Source organism: Kwoniella bestiolae, chromosome 7, assembly GCF_000512585.2.
Source record: "Kwoniella bestiolae CBS 10118 chromosome 7, complete sequence".
Lineage (NCBI taxonomy): Eukaryota > Fungi > Basidiomycota > Tremellomycetes > Tremellales > Cryptococcaceae > Kwoniella > Kwoniella bestiolae.
Genome location: NC_089247.1, coordinates 731,248 through 749,471, shown reverse-complemented (window position 1 = coordinate 749,471; position 18,224 = coordinate 731,248). Strand labels below are relative to the sequence as shown.

At 46.1% G+C, this 18,224-nt stretch overlaps 8 protein-coding genes across 8 annotated transcripts; 5 read left to right on the top strand and 3 right to left on the bottom strand.

Moving 5' to 3' along the window:
• Window positions 1–437: 437 nt before the first annotated feature.
• I302_108200 (uncharacterized protein) lies at window positions 438–2,718 on the top strand (the record flags this gene model as incomplete). Its single annotated transcript, XM_019194030.1, has 9 exons — window positions 438–707; window positions 797–874; window positions 968–1,134; window positions 1,207–1,366; window positions 1,448–1,672; window positions 1,765–2,071; window positions 2,140–2,396; window positions 2,479–2,555; window positions 2,628–2,718. 9 exons carry the CDS (start codon window positions 438–440, stop codon window positions 2,716–2,718), a joined length of 1,632 nt encoding a protein of 543 aa, XP_019044153.1.
• A 368-nt stretch (window positions 2,719–3,086) lies between these two features.
• Window positions 3,087–4,391, top strand: I302_108199 (uncharacterized protein; the record flags this gene model as incomplete). The annotated part of the gene is made up of 1 exon (XM_019194031.1): window positions 3,087–4,391. One exon carries the CDS (start codon window positions 3,087–3,089, stop codon window positions 4,389–4,391), a length of 1,305 nt encoding a protein of 434 aa, XP_019044154.1.
• Window positions 4,392–4,673: 282 nt separating this feature from the next.
• On the bottom strand, window positions 4,674–5,719 carry I302_108198 (Fe-S protein assembly co-chaperone HscB; the record flags this gene model as incomplete). The annotated part of the gene is made up of 3 exons (XM_019194032.1): window positions 4,674–4,813; window positions 4,892–5,033; window positions 5,213–5,719. The coding sequence occupies 3 exons, from the start codon at window positions 5,717–5,719 to the stop codon at window positions 4,674–4,676; spliced, it is 789 nt and encodes a 262-aa protein (XP_019044155.1).
• A 580-nt stretch (window positions 5,720–6,299) lies between these two features.
• I302_108197 (mitochondrial import inner membrane translocase subunit TIM17) lies at window positions 6,300–7,308 on the bottom strand (the record flags this gene model as incomplete). Its single annotated transcript, XM_019194033.1, has 6 exons — window positions 6,300–6,343; window positions 6,425–6,478; window positions 6,549–6,611; window positions 6,795–6,981; window positions 7,078–7,177; window positions 7,277–7,308. The coding sequence occupies 6 exons, from the start codon at window positions 7,306–7,308 to the stop codon at window positions 6,300–6,302; spliced, it is 480 nt and encodes a 159-aa protein (XP_019044156.1).
• Window positions 7,309–7,945: 637 nt separating this feature from the next.
• Window positions 7,946–9,010, top strand: I302_108196 (uncharacterized protein; the record flags this gene model as incomplete). Its single annotated transcript, XM_019194034.2, has 5 exons — window positions 7,946–7,993; window positions 8,049–8,082; window positions 8,195–8,454; window positions 8,734–8,774; window positions 8,902–9,010. 5 exons carry the CDS (start codon window positions 7,946–7,948, stop codon window positions 9,008–9,010), a joined length of 492 nt encoding a protein of 163 aa, XP_019044157.2.
• Window positions 9,011–9,320: 310 nt separating this feature from the next.
• Window positions 9,321–10,511, bottom strand: I302_108195 (uncharacterized protein; the record flags this gene model as incomplete). The annotated part of the gene is made up of 4 exons (XM_019194035.1): window positions 9,321–9,724; window positions 9,923–10,130; window positions 10,226–10,355; window positions 10,423–10,511. The coding sequence occupies 4 exons, from the start codon at window positions 10,509–10,511 to the stop codon at window positions 9,321–9,323; spliced, it is 831 nt and encodes a 276-aa protein (XP_019044158.1).
• Window positions 10,512–11,233: 722 nt separating this feature from the next.
• On the top strand, window positions 11,234–13,416 carry I302_108194 (uncharacterized protein; the record flags this gene model as incomplete). Its single annotated transcript, XM_019194036.1, has 9 exons — window positions 11,234–11,516; window positions 11,622–11,629; window positions 11,715–11,812; window positions 12,004–12,313; window positions 12,389–12,547; window positions 12,633–12,768; window positions 12,847–12,941; window positions 13,008–13,098; window positions 13,172–13,416. 9 exons carry the CDS (start codon window positions 11,234–11,236, stop codon window positions 13,414–13,416), a joined length of 1,425 nt encoding a protein of 474 aa, XP_019044159.1.
• A 1,698-nt stretch (window positions 13,417–15,114) lies between these two features.
• On the top strand, window positions 15,115–17,843 carry I302_108193 (uncharacterized protein; the record flags this gene model as incomplete). The annotated part of the gene is made up of 4 exons (XM_019194037.1): window positions 15,115–15,439; window positions 15,586–16,487; window positions 16,567–17,158; window positions 17,236–17,843. The coding sequence occupies 4 exons, from the start codon at window positions 15,115–15,117 to the stop codon at window positions 17,841–17,843; spliced, it is 2,427 nt and encodes an 808-aa protein (XP_019044160.1).
• Between the last annotated feature and the right edge of the window lie 381 nt (window positions 17,844–18,224).

Sequence of the window (18,224 nt, the reverse complement as noted above, 5' to 3'; positions counted from 1 at the left end):
AACGTTTGTACGCTAATGAAAGGAGAGAGTCAGAGTAAGTTACTTCCCATCCATTCAGATTTACTACAGCAGTATTTACTTTACACCTTAGCTTGCCGTAATCTACGAGTACTGTACCTCCCCTCAAATATCAGTTGATCCGTGATTGCAGGTATTCGGTCTTCGCCGCTTTACTCCTTCATTCCAGTAACTTTGGCTTGGGCGATGCGTCGGCTAAAGCGAAAATCATGCATGGACTGTAAAAGAGATCTCGGGTTTTTTCCAATCTATCAAATCGAGTAGAGATAAAAATGGAAATTACAACCTGGAGTCAATCTTCTCTTTTCCATATCTCAGCTGACATATATAGATAGAGGGTATCGTCTCTTCTTGAATTGTTCTTCTCTTATACATCCTTATAGTATATCGTAGGGTTTATCACAGCGAAAACAGGCGAAATGTCATCCGCCAAACCTCAACACCAAACCGAATTAGACGCCCTAGAGCTATCCGATCGATCCAAGGATACTTATCTCCCCTCGAACGGATTGGATGGCGAAGGAACAGCCCAGCTACCTCAAACGGATTATAGGTATGACGAGGAGGCAGCTGCGAATGGTAGATATCGAAAGTATCCCTCTGGAGCGATTGGACTAGCTAAGAGGGGGATGGATGTGTTGGTAGAGCATGGTGTGGAGGAGAGGGGGATTGAGCCTAGACCTGAGGATGTGAGTGGTGCTTCGTCTTTATCAGCAATCTAGATCTGATTAAGGTATGGTCGGAGTTGCTGGACATTGCTGATATATCTGATTGACAGGATCGAGATACACTTACTATCTGGTCGTACCTCCCTCAGACGACACTCTGGGCAGCATTCAACTTCAACATTCTTTCTGTGAGTCGTATCTCACATCTCCCTCAGCTGATTTGCTCTCTACCTCATGTCAATGAGATCGCAAGCTGATATGTTGTTTCTTCTCCGTCATAGTTCTCAGAAGGTGTTATCGGTCCAGCACTATTCGGTCTGAACTGGCGAGCCTCAGCAGCATGTATCATCCTATTCACATTGGCTTCTGGTATACCAGTTGCGTACTGCGCTACCAATGGTCCAAAGACAGGTATGAGGCAGATGGTACAGGCTAGATATGGGTTGGGGTGAGTGGATTCTCTCCAAGCCTAAGCAGATTTCTCAGCTAACAAAACTAATTTATGGTGTTTTCGGAATAGTTATTTCCCAGCTATGGTATTCGGTCTCATCAACTGCGCAACAATGATTGGATTCATGTCTCTTACTGCTATCTTAGCTGGACAGTGTCTGTCATTAGCATCTAATAGCACGATGAGCTATAATGTTGGGATAGTCATTGCCGCTTTAATCGCTTTGATCGTAAGTTAGCTTATTATCCTGATCCGCTGCGAGTCAAAGACGGATCAAATCAGCTGACATTCAACTCGTCATGTCGAATAGCTATCATTCGTCGGCCTAAGGGCGTTACACGTCGTTTCACTCACCGCATTCCCAATCATGATCGTTGTCTTTATCGCTCTCGCGGGAATATCAGGAAGCAAGCTTCATTTGGCAGTTGCAGAAGCTGCTTATGAAGCTACGGGAGTGACTGCTAGTGGTGTATTGGGTTATGGAGCCAGTTTGATTGGGTTCACAATTACTTATTCTGCTCTGGCTAGTGATTTTGTGAGTTGATTCTTTCATCACCTTGACTTATGCTTCAATCATTCTTTGTCTTGCACACGTTCGATCCAGATGCTAATTCGACATTCATGTAGACCACATCCCTCCCAGCACACACACCTCGATTACCTTTATTCCTCTGTGTCTACCTCGGTCTCACCATCCCCATCATCACGATCACTCTCCTCGGTGCAGCATGTCAACTGGCCTCATACTCCGTCATCGAATGGGCCGAAGCGTCTGAAATCGGCGTACCGAACTTGATCTTCGCAATCACAGGTTCAGGGGGTGGAGCAAGATTCGTCATGGTCTTGTTCTGTTTGAGTGTAGTTGCCAATACCGCGCCGACGATTTACTCAGCAGGATTGAGTGGTCAAGTCGCTATCCCCTTCTTGGTTAAAGGTAAGCTCTCATAAGCTCTTCAATCACCAGGTGTTGGGAGTATCTGAGTGATATCTTGTATGATGTAGTTCCAAGATACTTCCTAGCTGTCATCGTCACAGCAATCTACCTCCCCATCGCCATCGTCGGAGCATCGTCGTTCTACGTCGCTTTGGAAAACTTCTCAGCGGTATTATCGTACTGGACTGCCCTGTATATCCCACCGACATTGATCGAACCGATGTTATTTAGGAATCCAGTTAGTAGGAAAACTTACCCTGTGGAAATTTGGAATAAGATTGGCAAGTTGCCTATTGGTTTGGCTTGTATCGTATCGTCCATATGCGTGAGTGGTGAATTTCAGGTGTCAGCTGGGTGTTTCAAGACGTACTGGCTAATAGCTGAATGATTTGGTGCGTGATCAATAGGGTATACCAATCATTGCAGCTTCGATGTCGCAGTCTTGGTGGGTTGGATGGATAGCTAGAAAAATCACTGAGGGATCGTAAGTTTTTTTTTTCTGAACAGACGCCAAGTCACTTCTAGGTGTTAAGCTGACCCGTGGTGCGATTCGCAGCGGAGACGTCGCTTTCGAACTGGGAGCTACGGTAGTCACACTGGTGTACCTACCCGTTAGATATCTGGAGAGGAAATATACTGGTCGATAGACTACCCTTGTATAGAAAAGAGGGGGTTTTCGGCCATAATTAGATATCCTAAATCAAGTATACATCTACAATTCATCTTGTCATATCACATAGCACATCTATACACTATATCCAAGGCATCAACTGTCAATGCATTGCATCCATTCATGAATGACCGACACCCGCGCATTAGTGGAAGAACTGCTGCAACGGAATTCGCCACCTTGACACTTTTATTGCTATCGTCAACATTTGCCACCCAAGTTCAAATACATTTGACAAATCGTTCACTCCCATCTTTCTCTCTCTGTTCCTTGTTATTATATTACACCAATTCACCATCATCACCATACACATCCAAAAGTACGTTAGATGTCTCCCAAAGCAACATGACAGACCCCTCACAATCCAGACCCTACAGAGCAGGTCTAGGACTCCCTTCAGCAATAATCATCAAATCATCTCCTGGTCCTTCGCACCTGAATCCAACTTATCAATCAACCGAAGACGACACCGATACGATTAGAAATGCCTACAACAGGGACCCACCAAGAGAATCAGTATGGAAAGAATGGAATATCAACCCCGCTCAGCATGGACCGCCTAGATTGATCTTACCACCTAAATTCGTTGTGTCTTCTACGAGCTACGACGAGTTGGGCAGATCTACAAGTGATGGAGTGGATGTGATGGTAGATCAGGGGAGGAATCGAGAGGATGGCAATGAGAGGGAGAAGGAGAAGGGAAGGGACGTGGCGGATTGGTATCTCTCTTTATCATCGCGCAGTCTACCCACTTCAGGAGGGAGGAAGGATGGGGATGCTCAAGTTGGACCGTCGAGCCTTACTACCACAGACGTCGCTCCAACCATAGCAGCTGCTTCATCTCCATCATCATTTTCTATCACTGCTCCTCCAGCTCCCGCAGCCGCATCCGTATCAACTACCAAGAAACCCCTCCGCGTCCACTCGAAAGACTGGTTCATCCGTCGAGCGCTCCTTCACTCCACCTCCTCACCGTCAGAGACACCAAAACCAACGCGTACCACTTCCATAGGGTCCCTGCTCAACATCAACCCCGCAGCGCCGAAAAGACAGTACGAGCCTCAGTATGTCCTCGGACCGGAGAATAAAGGGTATGAGATTCTGAGAGATAGACTGGGATGGCATGGTGGAGGGCTGGGTCGACCTGTTGGGAGGGAAGAATCAATGGACCAGTCTCAAAGTCAGGTGCAGACTCAACCCCAGATACAAATTCAGGATGGACTATCATCGCCTTCACGAAGGGGTGCAAAAGGGAAAGGAAAGGAAGAAGATGTAGTGGAGATAGACGATAACGGACAACCCATCATTGATCTCACCCTGTCGGAATCTTCCGACGATGATTTAGAGATAGAAGGGGGTGCGAAGGCATATGGTCCAGGTCGTACAGCACCCATCTCGACAACTCTCAAATTAGATAGAAAAGGTTTAGGCCACAGCCATAATTCCCGTAATCGGAATATTGAGTCGCTAGCTAAGAAAGTGACGCACAGTCATAAGGAGATTGAGGATGCGAGGAGACGGAGTCAATATGGACATGGGAGGGGACATGGCAAGGGGTTGGAGTTGGGGAAGAAGGGGAAGGTTAAGTGGAAAGAGTTGGAGAGGAGGGATAGGGATGAGAGGAGGGCTATCAAGGCTGCGCTGGGGTGATGCGCCTCTTAGGGACATTTCGGTTCATAGCGGGAGTCTAGAGATTGTTGTATCATTGTACTGTTGTATTTTATCCTGTACATCGCGGAGAAGCAGTCGAGTTGCGTCACTTGTGTCGCTGGCATGTAATATGATACATGTAATGCATTGTATCTATTGATGCTTAGGACTTTGGAGATAAAATGTGGATACGTTTATTGACAAACACCTCATCACGATCAACTCATCTCCTGAGAACGTCCAGAATAACCACATATACCGTCCATCCACTCCACACCCTGCTCAAATCGCCTTTTCCCTCGCAGCATTCTCCAAACCCTTCCAATACCTCAGCTGCACAGCCAGATTCTTCGCTTCCTCCAAATTCGGTGGATCTTCGCTGAATGCAGAGTGAAGCTGCATTATTATAACTTCTACTTTGGCTACACAAGCATTTCGCATTGATCAGCTCTCTCTGCCTGTTCAGGTGGTACGTAGCGGTAATGATCAGTTCGACTCACCGTGATTATCACTCCGTATCCTCTGGATCTCCTCTTGGTTATTCGCTTCCTCCAGCTCTTCTCGCGCTTCGAGGATCTCAGCTAACATCATTGGGTCGTCTAGCTTGTCCGTCTCGTCCGTTGCTTTGTCGTGGAGTGAGAGCTATAATCAAAACAAGAGATTGATAAGCGATAACCCTACTGACAATACATTCTATATCCACCATCAGAGTAGAGGTAGCAGAGTAGAGGCAGCAGAGTGGGTGAGCAGAGTAAAAAAAACTATGATACCACTTATTACACCTCACAACCTAATTCATAAACTAGAGAGAGCGAACCCACAATATACTCAGCCCTCTTCAACTCATCCCCCAAAACATTATACGCCTCATTAACCCTCCCCGACAACTCCCTAGCGAGATCAACGATCTTATCACCCTTCGAAGTGAACTTGTCGGGGTGTAGCTCCCTCTGCCTCCTTACCCACTTACTCCGCAGATCAGACTTGTCCAGCCCGTACCCGTGGGCTGGGAGGTGCCCAAGCTCGCGGGGGAGGTCGAATGGGCCAGAGGGGGAGGAAGAGGGGGAGATAGGTGAGGAGAGGTATAGCATCGAGTGATGGGAGAGGTTGGATGGGAGGGGGAGGAGGGTCGAGCAGGAAGGACAGGGGGATAGGGGGAGTGGGATGGGGCGGGAGCAGGAGGGACATTGGCGAGAGGGTGGTTCGGGTGGGGAAGTCGAGTGGAAGTTTCGGGTTTGATTCTGGATTGGGATTGTGATGGGCAGTGTAAGAGTAGGGAGGTTGCGGGATGTCGCAAGTGATTGGAAAGGTCGTAGCCTTGTTATCATTTTGAAGGGACTCTTGAGGTGGTAGGTGTAAGTGGTTATCGCTTTTGGATTCGATATCCGGTACTGGAGAACGGTGGTACAATGAGTAAGGATACCCTATCGATGCGATGCTAAGGTCTACTGTATTACTGTGGTGCGATATGATAGGCAATGAAATGGAAAGGACAACAAAGATCTTGATTACCATCGAAGAATTTTCGGATTTCTTCAGCCGAATTGTCTCTATGACGCATTTCATTTCTGCCGACCTCCACTCTCAGCCAAACAAGATGAATTAGAGAACACCATAGGCAAGGGTATCGCTTGTCTGGTGAGGGTGACTATGCTGTTCTCTACATTACCATCGGATCTCAGGATGAACTGCATAGATTAGGATTATAAGTGGTTGTACATGCGATGTTTGCGGATCTATGCGTTTCTCTCTTAAGGCATTCCAGTTGGCCAAGTCAAATTCTGTAAATTGTCTATATATAACATATGCATGCTGGAGAGGTGATACTGCTGAGTCTACCTAAACATAATCCCACATATATTGATATGAGAGACGCCAAAACAAAGGGAAGAGAGGATTATAACGAGATTAGGCGACTGCTGGTGATGGTGATGCTGGGGCTTGTTCGGGTACTAGTAGACAAACAATATCAGTATAACGATCTCGACTTTCAGCGCATCAAAGTTGCAGATATTGATCAGGGAACCACTCACATTGCATTTGTGGGATTGGCTGGGCGAACATTCGGTTCATAAGTACTCCGACACCTATTGATGGAATTCATTAGCTGCTGTGGCTTCTCTATGTAATACCTGAGCTGAAACTCCGTGTACTCACCTTCAAACACTCCTAATAAGATACCACATCCGACCGCCGAACCAAATGCTGATCTGGGACCGGCTAGTACGAGCGAAAATATCGTTAGCATACAGATAGCGAACCCTCAATCCGTCTTGATCGCTTGCTGTCCAATGATTCCTTCATTCCCATGAATGACTTTCGGTGCCCATGACATCTCTCACGGCATAATATCTTACAGGTATTTCCCCATCCTTCTGCATTTTGTAGAGCTGGATCACTCACCCCTCAAAGCCAAACTTCCACCAGTCAAGAAACCCGAGATAATAGCATTCCAAGGATCCTCCTTTTGTCTATAACCCTTTACCGCACAATCAAACGTCGAGAACAGACCACCCCATACACCGAAATTCCCTCCTAATACTGGCGCTCGAGCTTTTATAGCTGACATCGAGCCTACAAATCGTTCTCCCTGTATTGCACAGAAGCATACGGTTAGGATGATGATTTCGTCTACAGATTGTTTGGTTGGATGGATGAAATGAGAGTTATGCGAGAGGAGACCCACCCTTGGACTATTCCTCGCTCCCTTGATACCATGCCATATACCACCACCTATCGCACCCATTGCGAAGGCTCCTCCGAAATCGTTGAGGATGACATAGGGACTAAACGCACTGAGTTAGCTGATGATTCAATGACACGCAATAGCCTTCACAAGGCTTGTAAATCCTTTTGAGCCAAACATTCAGAGGCATCGAACTCACCATGGATCTCGAGAATGGTCGCCGTGAGACATGGTGAATTATGATGATCAAGATGGAAGGGGATGAAAGAGTCGTTATCGAACAATCGTCTGATTGATCCTTTTGTTTCCAGTTTGGTTGATTTCCGCAATAACCTTTTATCTTCTGCAGCCTGGTTTGATTCGTTCAATGTGCTTTACTCGCTTCTTCTGTTCAGATCTCTTGATGTTTGACCCTCGTAGATGTCGATGTCAGTAGCTGATACTTGATATGGATGATATAGTTTTGAATTGTTCAATGGCAAGCAAAGTGATTTTGAAATCTCAAGAGACGGAATGTTCCATCTTTTTATCTTTTTGACTACATCCAAGCAAGTAAGCTAAGCGGCGAAAAGATGGGTTCTAAAGTGAGGTGAATGAATAAACTATATTTTCAACCTACCCTCGTTGAAAACATCACTCTACCTTTGGACATTCTTCAAAGCATTCAGCGCACTTTCAAGCTCTTGCACATCCATATTTCAGCATATAAGCGTATCACGTTGTCTCAGCGAGATTTACCTTCCTCCTCTCCATCCTTCTCCAGCAATCCGTGCAGCTCCGTCAGCGCCGAATTGATCCCCTCCCCTTCGCTCCTCTTCCATTCAACACACCCTCCCTCCTACATCCACGGCGATAAAAGGTATTCAAGATGGCCGAGTCATCTAATATAATATTCGAAGATCGATTTACAGTCGAGGTGAGCTGTCTCATACCTTGGTCAGCAGGGTGATGAGCTGACATGCGTGCATTAGACTGTTGATAAAGATGGCAAGAAATTTGATCGAGGTGTGTTTCTCTACATCAAACTAAACTAAACATCTGGACAGTCCTTAGTATAATCTCCGAAGCTCTTATTGAGAGTGTCAGTGAGGGATGGATGCTGATGGTATAAACTTAGTATCAAGAATAACAGCCCCCTCCCACAACCTCCAAATGTCCCTAACCCTCGACCTAGCCAACGAGCTCTACCCCCTCGACGTAGGGGAGGTATTCACCCTTGCCATCGCTCGAACGCTCGTTCCGGATGAATTGAATACTGCGGAAGATGAGGATGAGGAGGGGAATGACGGGCAGTCGACTCGGAAGATAAAGAGGGAATTGTGGAGGAGCGAGAATATGGGACTGGGGGAGGATTACGATTATGTGATGTATGGGAAGGTGAGTTCTGTCCCTTTTGAACGAAGTTTGGAGGATTCTATTCCATCAGAGACGGGCAAAGGTGGATTGAGAGGCGGAGAATTAGGATGATATGGTGAACCAGGATTAGTCGGTTCGTTTGACTAAACGGGAATGGGAGTAGAAGTGGATGAGAGTGGGCAACAAGCCATTCCCTCCATGGCAATATGGGTCGAGATGGATGATCAAAATATCCGCTGTGTCACAAGGAAATACCTAAAATGGTATGACAGAGCTGATTCCTCTGTTTCGCTTGAATAGATATACAAATTTGACGATTCAGCTCAAGGGGATAACCAAACGTGAGTCCATCAGATCTGACAACTCACGCCTTCGCACCCATATCGACAAACACAATGAGATCAACGCACCTATACAATTATGGATTCTCGTTGTGGGATATTCGCTAACGACATGGTAAATCAACAGAACTGCGTATTTCTCATTCGGTGGTCTGCTCATGGCTCTCCGAGGGTCATATAGACATCTCGCAGGGGTTGTGGTGGGAGAGAACGTGTATCTACTTATGAGGAAGTAGACGAGGTGTCGATGGTCAGCCAGATATGAGGAGGCTGTAGTATCATATGAGCAGAGTTTGATGCACATATATACCCCATTTGAAAGACCGATATACATATCATCGCAGCTTAAGGATGAGAATGAAACACGAGTGACAATGCTCGGGTTAGAAAGATGCTCATGCTCATGCTCGCCGCTTATGCTCGCCAAGCCCACTGAAAGCGGCGAGCGCATGAATGCATTTTCATAACAACACAAAGTGTGACTAATCATCTCTTCTAATCAAATGCTCATCTCCCAGACTACCAAGTGACTCTAGATCGAGCGACCTATTGATCCTTCCTATCCTTACCTACCGACAAAGACTTCCCAATCTCCATCATCCTAGGAGGAACCTGGATACTCGTCAACATGGAGATTCCGAAACCCAAGATCGGCAGGAAGATACCGAAGGTAATCAACAGGGAAGTGATAATTGGAGTAGTGAGGAGTTGAACCCTCTCCAACAGCGGAGCATCCTTCGAGGGGATGGTGGAGTTCCTATTGGGTCTGGAAGTAGGTTCGGCTGTGGAGGTGGAAGTGGGAGCTGTGAGGGTGGTGGTTGCGCTTGCGGAGTGGGTTATGTGGGTTGGGAAGGGACGCTCTTGTCTTTTCTTGTTCTCGTTGGGTGAAGGAGAGCCGGTGAGGAGGAGGATGTATGGTTCGGGGAGGGTTGAGGGGATGGAGGGGAATGCTATAGGACGAAGGAGATTAGTCAATGGTTGATCGCTTCAATATATACAACAGAAGTGTGGTGATTGGCTGAATTTGGATATGACGCGGTGCAGATGGCACTCAGCGGTAATGGTGTTATGGAACAGCATGGCGATGTAAAGAATGTAGTATGCTTGCTGAAGATGAAGCGGTTTTGGTGTTACGGGAAATAACTCACCTTCCCCTTTAGCCGAATCAATTACAATGACGTTCTTCTTTCCTTCTACCCTGTCCTCAAAAGAGGATACTACCTCGGCTCCACATGACTGTGCCCAGCCTTCTAGTCCGTTGTCCAGTCCTCGTTTGTGTGGTCGAGAGAGATATGGTATATGAAGATGAGCATCGTGGGTTGGGTAATCTAATTTAGAAAGCTGAGAGGAATGTAACTATTTATACAGAAAAGAGATTAGCAAAGACCTCTCGGAACGACACACTTTCTCTGTAGTGCAGATCCAGAATCCAGAGCAAAGAGATTACTTACATCGTCCTTGTGAACTACCACTACGTTCTCCCAATCGCAACCCAGACTCAATAATTTACCATAAACCTCTTCGGCAGGTGTTAGGGCAGATCCAGACAAAAGCTTGGAGGGTTGCTCAAATGCTCGGCTCCTATAGATATTCGTCCAAAGCTCAGCTAAGCTAGTTGGGAAGGAACTGCACTGGAAGCTGAACTCACGGATCGGTATTCCACAATAACAAAGGGGAGGTATCTCTAAAGGCCAAAGCTGGGGTAGCGAGTAGGGCAGCTACAAGGAAGGATCGCATCTTGATGTGCTGATCTGATCTGATCTGATCTCTTAACTTGTCTGAACTGCACGGTCAAGCTTGCTTCAAGCGGAGATGATAGCTTGAAATAGCTGACGATGTGAAAAGTGAAGTGAATGAATAAATGCCTTGAATTGCAACGTTTCGTTCGTTCGGACAACTCATTCAACCGTCATCGATATCGAGGTGGGATTAATGCTTGTGCCACTTGGCGTGCCTATAAGACGAAAGCGGAGGTGGCAATAGGCAAGCGCTCCCCCCGCTTAAACGCGTCTTCCAGCTATAACGCCGTGATATTACCGCATTTGGCAGTTAATGTTATTGTTCTACCCTAGGCGTCATAGTAGTCATGCGGTTTAACCGATTATAGCAAGTAGCAGTCTAGTGGTCTACTCAACTGACATTCCCCCATCATAACATAAATACCCTCATTCCTCCATCATTACCTACTCCTCTTCCCTTCCTCATCCACCACCACCACAACACCGTATCAACTAACGTAGGCTCATTCTCATACTGACATATACTGATACCAAAGCTAACACCAGCGTACATTGCATAGCTCTCGATTAATTCAATTTACATCGAGGAATTAAAATCGAACTCTTGATCATACGACGACCTACGCGTTAGATCTCCAGTAGGTATCACCCCCTCCTCTCTACCCCCGTACTGGCCCAAGTGCTCGAGTATGTGCTGATATACTATTGATGATCGTAGTCATGTCAGCCGAGGAAACAACATCAGCACCACCACCGGCAGCCGACGCGTCCACCCCCGCCCCTGCCCCAGCTCCAGCTCCAGAAGTAGAGAAACCATCTTCCTCAACGGAGAAACCAAAGTCATCTTCCCCATCTAAGAAACCACCATCATCCAAACCTCGAGGTAGACCTTCAACAGGTGGTGGGAATAAGAAGGCAGCTGCTCCTGTGAATAACGATGAGAAGAGGAATTTCGAAGTTGGGGAGATTGTTTTGGCTAGATTGAGGGGTTATCCACCTTGGCGTGAGTACTGTCCCCTTCTCGCCTTCTCGGATCAGAATGCCCTGCTTCATAATATGTGAATCGATTTGCTGATGATTTTTCGTATTTTCGATTTTGATAATTTAGCTGCTAGAGTGAGTTGTCTCACATTTTCCTCTTGCACCGCATTTAACTCTTAATTGGATTTGATGCTGATTTCTCGTTAACTCTTTCTCCCAGATTGCCGACCCTGAAACTCTCCCTCGTAATGTTCTCAAGACAAGACCTGGAAAGAACCCCTTGATTTTCTGCTGTCAATTCTTCCCGGCTGGTGATTTGTGAGTTTTGACGAATTCAATTTATATCTCTCCCTGTTCCGATCCAACATCTCAATTTCTCATTTTTCCAAAGTTCATCGCCAAATCTGCACCATCGTCAAATCAGCTCTGCTCAATTCAAATTTTCCATTTCTCGACCGTTTTTGCTTATGTAGGCCAAAAGCTGATATTCCCCTATCCCCCACTAACAGCTCATGGCTCCAATCCAAAGAGATCAAACCCCTCAGCCAATCCGAAATTTCCGCCTACCTCTCTGAATCTCACCGAAAAGCCACGGGAGGACTGAAAGAAGCATATATCACCGCTCAAGATCCTACCGAATGGGATGCTCAACAAGCGGATATCCAACAAGCAAAGGAGGATGCTGAGAATGAGAATGAGGTGGATGAGATAGATGATGAGGAGGAGGACGAGGAGGAAGTTGCCACTGGTGGGAAGAGGAAGAGAGCTGCTCCGGAGAAGAAGAAGGCGGGAAAGAAGGCGAAGACTACCAAGTCGAAGGTGAGTAATGTATGATCCTGATCTCAGATGATAGATGGTGTCGTGCCCTGGAGGAATCGTGAAGGACTTGAATAGACGCTGGATGAAGGGAATTGGAGGAAGAAGTGGTGGAATAAATGCAGATCTGGATCCGATAGAAGCCTGTACCTGTTGATGGAGGAAGAACTGGTGATTTCTGGTGGGACTGGAGGCTACGATCTGGAACAGCACTCGCTTTTCCCGGCAGTCCTCACAGTGAGGAAGATTGGAAGGATGTCTGCGGTCTGGAATATCCGGTAAAACCCATGCTTCCATCGAGCTGACTCGCAATATCTCTTAGACCGCCGCCGAAGACGAAGACGAAGCCCCTAAATCTAAGGCCAAGTCCAAGCCAGCCGCCAAATCCAAGGCTACCCCTGCTAAGGGAGCTAAGCCACCTGCTTCCAAGCCTGAGAACCAGGAACCTGCAGATGATGGTGAGTTGCTTCTGCTGAATTCATTAGCTACCGTGTCCACGACAATTTCACGACGTAGCTGATTATATCTGTTATCAGATCCCCTCGCATCCAATCCCGAGTGTGTCAAAGTCAAGGATTGGAGACATAAGCTTCAGAGAGCTTTCTTGAGCAAGTCACTGCCTTCTGCTGAGGTGAGTTGGCCGTCTATTTTGGTTGATTCTGGTGGGCACGACTGACCCTCAATTTTGATGTGATAGGAAATGCCAACCTACGATGACTTGTTCAAGACCATCGAATCGTACGATTCCATGACGATAGATGCATTGCAGTATTCCAAGATTGGTAAAGGTGGGTCGATTTTGCACAATCATATGAATCCACGCTAGTGAATGAGACTGACAGTTTGGGACACTTGACACAGTGATGAAGAAGATCATGACTCTGAATGAGATCCCAAGGAACGACGACTTCAAGATCACCGACCGAGCCTCCAAACTGATGCACCAATGGACGGATTTCATAGCTTCCAGTGAAAACAAGCCCAACGGAGCTACCAATGGTGAAGCCTCGGCTACCTCCAATGGAGAGAAGAAGGAAGAGGTCGAGAAGAAGGATGTGGTTGAGGAGAAGAAGGAAGATGGCGAGAAGATGGAAGTCGATGCTTAGTTGACGGGTGAAGGGGAATGATCAAGATACCGAGCAGGGAGGGAAGGAAGAAATGGGAATGGAAATGGAAATTCAAAATATCAATATGAACTTGTTTTGTTCATGTTCAAATTTACTTTTTTCTGTTATTTTCGGTTTTACATGTTTCTTTATATTCAAGCAACATTTATTCGTTACATTTACATTCAACAACGAAAATCATCAGAAGCAGAACCCGTTTCTTTCTTTTACTAGGTTATATGTTTTAGGTATCATTTGGGGATTGAGTATAGGGAAGTAAAGTAAATATCTTTTGGTAATATGAAGAAAATCATTTGTTCATTGATTGATTGTTAAAGCCTGAAGGATCGATGGTGACGATAGACCATAATCATGGAGGTATGGAGCGTTGAATGTATGAGCCGACACGGGAGATGTGCGCCTGGGATGAGCGGGAATTGAAGGGATCGAGTTTTGTTAGATTACTTTGGGACGTTACGCTGACACCTCCTCCATGGACAATAAGAATTGCTTGAGTTGATTTTACTACTAATTCTATTCTACAATTCCCGAACGTATGGGACGACGAGCAGCAGAATGAAGCAACGTACGTAGACATTTGTTGTACAATGAAGAGAATCTCAAGCGATCCCAACCCAAGGCTCAAGCCTCCATCCTCAAATGCCGTGATTCCTTTTTGTGCGCTGTTCGGAGGAAGAGAGACGTCATCAGAGTGACTGAATGTACAAATGAACGACCAATGGTCAATGGTCATAGCTCTGTCTGTGAGAAATCCATAGTATCACCTGTTCAGACTTCAATTTGGTATGCTCGAACTGTACCTTGCATCAAATCGTCATGATCTTGTGCAGAGTGCAGAGTGATCTGACTCGTGATTTGCAGCAATCGTTGACGTCAAGAGTAGTTTAATTATCGCCACTACGCTATGTATGGTACGGTTTACCCTGAAAAGCTAACTAGGTGTTAAAGCTTAATAATTCTGCTGGATTATATTTTCGCAGTTCGATTACTGCAGATAGGTTTCATCCACCCCATCTCTCTTCACTTGTAGTTGTTCATTTGCACTCCTACTTACCACTTTTCTCCTCTTCATCGTTATTGTACAATAGTCTTAGTCAGTTGTTACCTTTCATTGGAGCATCAAAGGAAGCAAGATCAAGGAAGACGCGTGTGAAGATTGAAGCATTGGGTATCTGCTTCTGCTATTCGGCCGTGGATTAGCTTGTCACTGTCTCACCGTCATCGCTCGACTGCGATCAGGTTTAGGTCTCAGACGGATTATCTTGGAACTTCAAGACTTGTTCAAAAAATCATCCATTCCACAATTCACATTGTACAGTTGTACAATCGCGTAACTGTACGATTGTACAATAAAAGTAACGGAGGATTAGAGGACTTATTGTACCTGTTACACCGACAATCAAGTAATCATCAAAAGTGGAGTAATAGCAAAGAACAGATAGATCGTCATTACCTGGAACCTGGAGGGACCGACAAAAACGCTTTTTGTGCGTTGATCATTCGAGGTTTTGGGGGTTTCAGGTGAGTTCTTATTCTAAATTGCATAAAGGTTTATCAAACGATCTGCTTAACAAGATGTATCTATATCACTGATCATTCATCACTTACATTTATCAGACAACTCCTGTCCCTCTCCCTCACCATCATCGCACTACCCTCCCATCAACCACCACCACCATGCGACTATTCCCCTCCCTCTCCCTCCTTGCCCTCCCCTTCCTCACCACCGTATACGCAGCAGCAGGCGATACCCTCTACACCAACTCCGTAACCTACTGTGCTGAGGCAAAAGCGGTCCTGGTCGATCAGTTCGATATAGCCTATCACAAGTCAAATGGATCAATCACATTCTCATTCTCGCTCGCTTCGGTCGAGTCGAACCTCAATGTCTCGGCGAATTTATATGTCAATGTATATGGGATCGAACCTGTCAATCAGACGTTGGATCTGTGTAGTTATTTCCAGGGGGTGGTTTGTCCGTTACCTCAGGTTAACTTTACTGGTGAGTCTATGCCCTTTAGTTTTTGGTAGATCGAGGGAAGATAGTACAATCGGCTGCTTGTCATGTCTTGGGACAGATCAGTGATCTTCTCGTACAACATTGTGCTGGTTGATGTTCTAACGCTGACTCGCATATGCACATCGTAGGCTACGGCACATACCCCATCCCTACGAAATACTCATCGCAGATACCCAGTATAGCATGGTCCATACCCAATCTCGAAGCGTACGCCCGAATCCAGCTACTTCGAGAGGGATCAGGAGAAGTCGCAGCATGTCTTCAAGCTACCTTATCCAACGGCTGGTCAGTCAGACAATCAGCCGTATCGTGGTCAACTGGAATGTTCACCCTGGTCGCTCTTCTCGTCGGTTTATTACATACCGGAGCTGCCAACTCGCCCTCACCAGCACAGTATAGATGGTTCGACATCCTATACCTCTTCCAATCGGCCGCTGCGTCTGGTCTGATGCATCTCAACTACCCACTAGCATACTCAGCTTTCACCCAGAACTTCCACTGGGCAATTGGACTGTTCAAATCCTCTCATATTCAACATTCTATCAACACGATGAGATCGAAGACAGGTGGTCATCTAGATTCCAACTCATATTCCGACGTACAATACATCAACAGGAAATTCTCGCCTTACAACGTCTATGCGTCAATGAACGAAGTCATGTCTGACAAATCTACCTTCCAAACTTTCCTCGCCCAAAATACTATAGTCTCACCCGAAGTCAACGTGAATAACCTAGAATTGCACAAGAGAGCTAGGATCGCTTCTGCCCTAGCTCAGAATGCTACTTCGGAACTATCAAGTGGATTACCAGTCTACACCAATACACTCAGTATACCCACCGCCGATGCTTTTACGACGGTCTTCTTCTTCTTCCTCGCTTTCATCGCTATCGCTATTGCATTCCACGTCTTGCTCTTTGGCGTGCTATTGATAGTAGAGCGATCGAGTAGAGGAAAGAGGGAGATTGGCTGGGCAGGAAGGCTGAGGAGGATGTGGTGGGGTTTCTGTGCGGGTAATGCTCTGAGATTGGTAAGTGATCCCATCCACATATACCAAATCATGCCATGCAATGTGATACTGATTGTTGTCTTTTGGCTCATGATCGCAGTGCCTCATATGGTTCTTCCCCATCTTCATCTTTGGATTCTGGCAATTCCACGTCGGTGATTCAGGCCTATCCATATTCTTCGCGGTCTTCTCACTCCTCCTCGTCCTCGTCCCCTTGGCGACCGTATTCGTATTATCCATCCTACGTAACCGAAGATTATCATCTACCGCACCCGGTATATCCCCTCTCTATACCTCTTATAGATGGTTCCATTCCGTCGGAGTCCTCTATCGAGCCTACAGGCAGAAATTCCATTTCTTCTGGTTCGCCCCGCTCGTCTTGGGGATGATAGCTAAGAGCGCTTTCATCTCCTTTGGCCCCACGTCGGCATGGGCTCAGGTGATCGGAAACGTGGTTGTGGAATTTATCGTTTTCATTGCGCTCTTGACTTGTCGACCTCACAAGGATAGGAAGGGAGATTGGATTACCTCTGTGTTGGCGCTGTTCAGGTTGATTGCCTTCGGACTGTTGATTGCTTTTATACCTAGTATAGGAGTTAGGCCTATACCCAGGGCTGTTATTGGGTTTGTGATTATTGTGGCGTTTGGTTTACCTACTATCTTACTCTTCTTCGGGTTGTTGTGGAACCTTGGTAAGTTTACTTCGAAACTGCTTTCACATGTCAAGAAAGAATGATGCTAACCTGATGTATCCATTTTCCGATTATAGGATACGGCTATCTATGGCGAAAGCACACCCACCGAATCGAAGATGGATTAGAAGTAGAACGATTCGTCGCTTCCGATGACGATTCCACAGAAAACCAACCAGCTATGACTCAGGTTGAACCGACTTTACCAAACGTCATCTCAAGAGATCATCAAATGGGTCATCAATCACCTACCGGGAGCGTCCTGAACAGACGAACGTCAATTATGGAACCTGTCGGTGAAAATTACTACGAACCCACTTTCGGATCCAAACATCTTCCTTCATTCAGCGGGACAGCCACCTCGGATCAATCCAATTCATCACCCACCAGAATTAGTCAAGAGTTGAACCAGAACCAGAATCAGAATAACACGATACACGAATCGGGAGGCGGATATGGTCAAGGAGTATCGGCCGCGCAGGCTTACGAACAGGCTGCTAAAGGTGGATTTACCGAGTACGACGAGAAGACACAGTATCAGCAACAACCTATGATGACTAGACAAAGCACTGCGTCAAGTAGACCGTTGAGCGGTCATTCGAATTATTATACCCCGTCGACGGGGGTGCATAGTCCGACACCTGCTGGAGGGGAACAGTATTTCAATTATAACAAGCAGGGATAAAGCATAAACGGCCTCCTCCAAATCTCAGACGGCATATAAATATCCATGATATGGAACCTTTCTTTCTTCTTCCTCTTCCCTCAGTGTATTGATACGATAACACATATAGACAAATATAGACATTCCTTTTTTCCCGCTTCGCTTCGCTTTTCGCTCATCGCTCATTTTCGTTGTACAGTGTATAACATTGATACCATAACTGTACCCAACACTCATTCGGACGTTTATTTTATTTCATTTCATTCATTAGTATAATTTGCCTTGTTGGTCAAGATCAGTAACGAATTTCTTCGTTCCCTCTTTCTTTTTTCCGAGCTCAGTAGTACGAGTAGGACGAATAAATGGATACAATCGGATGAAAGTAGGATAAGGATCATACAT